Source organism: Gaeumannomyces tritici (assembly GCF_000145635.1).
Source record: "Gaeumannomyces tritici R3-111a-1 unplaced genomic scaffold supercont2.11, whole genome shotgun sequence".
In the NCBI taxonomy this organism is placed as follows: domain Eukaryota; kingdom Fungi; phylum Ascomycota; class Sordariomycetes; order Magnaporthales; family Magnaporthaceae; genus Gaeumannomyces; species Gaeumannomyces tritici.
Genome location: NW_008804555.1, coordinates 25,066 through 27,069, shown reverse-complemented (window position 1 = coordinate 27,069; position 2,004 = coordinate 25,066). Strand labels below are relative to the sequence as shown.

At 58.5% G+C, this 2,004-nt stretch overlaps 1 protein-coding gene across 1 annotated transcript in view; it reads right to left on the bottom strand.

Moving 5' to 3' along the window:
• Positions 1-460: 460 nt before the first annotated feature.
• GGTG_13239 (hypothetical protein) overlaps positions 461-2,004 on the bottom strand; it is a 5,293-nt gene continuing 3,749 nt past the window's right edge. The window contains exons 4-5 of the mRNA XM_009231145.1: positions 1,259-1,949; positions 461-974 (exon numbers count right to left, since the gene is read on the bottom strand). Of these exons, the coding sequence (XP_009229409.1) occupies positions 646-974; positions 1,259-1,949 (1,020 nt within the window). The 3' untranslated portion in view covers positions 461-645. The remainder of the gene's footprint in view (positions 975-1,258; positions 1,950-2,004) is intronic.

Sequence of the window (2,004 nt, the reverse complement as noted above, 5' to 3'; positions counted from 1 at the left end):
GGGGGGCAAATGGAGGGTGGCCATTGGCCAGAGGGGCCCCTCACTTGGGGATCACTCGGGATCCAAGGTGGCCAGAGTTCTAATCCGGCCCTGCGTAGAGTCGCAGTCTGCGGGAACCCAATGGGATCAGCGGCGGCAATCCCAAAGGGCAATGCCCAACTGGCACAGACGCTGGAATCGCTGTCAGCTATCGCCAACGGTACCACGGCGCTGGCCAGGGGCCGCCCTTTTAACGCGGTGGTTCGTGCGCGGTTTCGGCGAAGATGAATCGCTCTGCGATAGGCAGCACCACGATACGTGCGTCAGCGACAACATCCCGCGGGCGGAAGTTCCGTGGCAGAAGCCCATTTTTGCCCCACTTGCCGTTGCTAACTCTTCCGGGGCAGCAGGGAGTGCGGTATAACACGGGCCCAAGCATGCCAGTTACGATAGATTGCAAGCGCGTATGCCTTCACTTTTGTTTGCACACCCAATTTTGGGGTTTTCAGGTATATGGAAACTACATCATTCTCGAGGTACAGGGTTCACTTTTCAGATAACTAGCCGGGAAATTGGGGGCTCATCTCTGGAGGAGGAAGCGTTGTGGCAATATCACAAACGAAGTACTGCTGTCCATCCGCCAACCATTTCGCGCGGCCGCCGGATCTAGCGCCCGATGTTCAGGTTACATCCTACGGGAAAACTCCCAGAACCCGAGTGGTAAACTCCGCAAAATCCCTGCGAACGAGGCCCACCAGAACGGCCCATTTCGCTGTGGCCATCCATGGGCACCGACTCTGGCTTCGTGGGCTTTGCTGGACGCACGTGCGAAAAAAGTTCTTTGGCACATCCCACAGCCGCCGCTGCAGTGTAATGCTGCCACTCGTCATTCTTGTGAGAGTCTGCGTAGTCCGACACGCCGCATAGCCCTGCAGTGTTAGCGTCTTGCCATCTCGGCGCTTGCCTCGGCTCCGTCTCGAACATCGACGGCGCGTCTAGGGTGCAGGGCGGTGGCATGCATGTCAGCTGGGCGTGGGCACGTTTGTCCACCGGTCACGGCCAGTTCTCCGGCTCATGGCTGTAAGCAGTACGTACGTAACACTATAGTAAAGGCAGAATGTTCTCGAAAGCGACTAAAGACATAAATCCACGCAGTCCCCTTCGACCCGTCCAGAGCGGGGAATGAAGCAAAAGAAATTACAATGGGAAGGAAGGCCTGTACAACAAAGCAGCCTTTTTACACGTAATTGTAATAGCAATAATAAACCGGCCAACTAACTCATTAAAGGCGTCTCGCCGTCACTAAACCTGAATATTAGGACCCGGCCCGATATACAGCCGATAGCGATCGCAGATCCCCAAGCCGCCGACGACCACGGTCGGAACTCGTGCGGCAGCCACAGCACGCGCTCTCCATCGTATGTAATCCAGGAGCCATCACCGTCGAGGCCGTACGGCTTTTGCTTTAGCTGCTGCTCCCGCCGCCGTTGGGTGGCGGCTCCTGCGGCGGGAGCGGCGTTAGCGATTTCGCTATTTTGAGCTGTCGCGGGAGCGGCGCTGCCCAAGCTAATGCGGCCGGTATTTGTAAGGAGAGACTGCGTCGAAACGTCGAATTTAATAGTACGAATGAAACGGTTCCCCGGTAGCGTTTGTATTTTTTCGCCCGTGCCGGCGTGCCATAGCTTGACGGTGCGGTCGCCCGATGCCGACGCTACGAGCTGGCCGTCCGGCGAGAAGGCGACGGCGCTAATCCAGTCGGTATGGCCCCTTAGCGTTTGTTTCTCTTCGCCCGTGCCGGCGTGCCATAGCTTGACGGTGCCGTCGTCCGACGCCGACGCCACGAGCTGGCCGTCCGGCGAGAACGCGACGGCCAAAACCGAATCGGTATGGCCCGTTAGCGTTTGTTTCTCTTCGCCCGTGCCGGCGTGCCATAGCTTGACGGTGCGGTCGCCCGACGCCGACGCTACGAGCTGGCCGTCCGGCGAGAACGCGACGGCCAAAACCGAATCGGTATGGCCCGTTAGC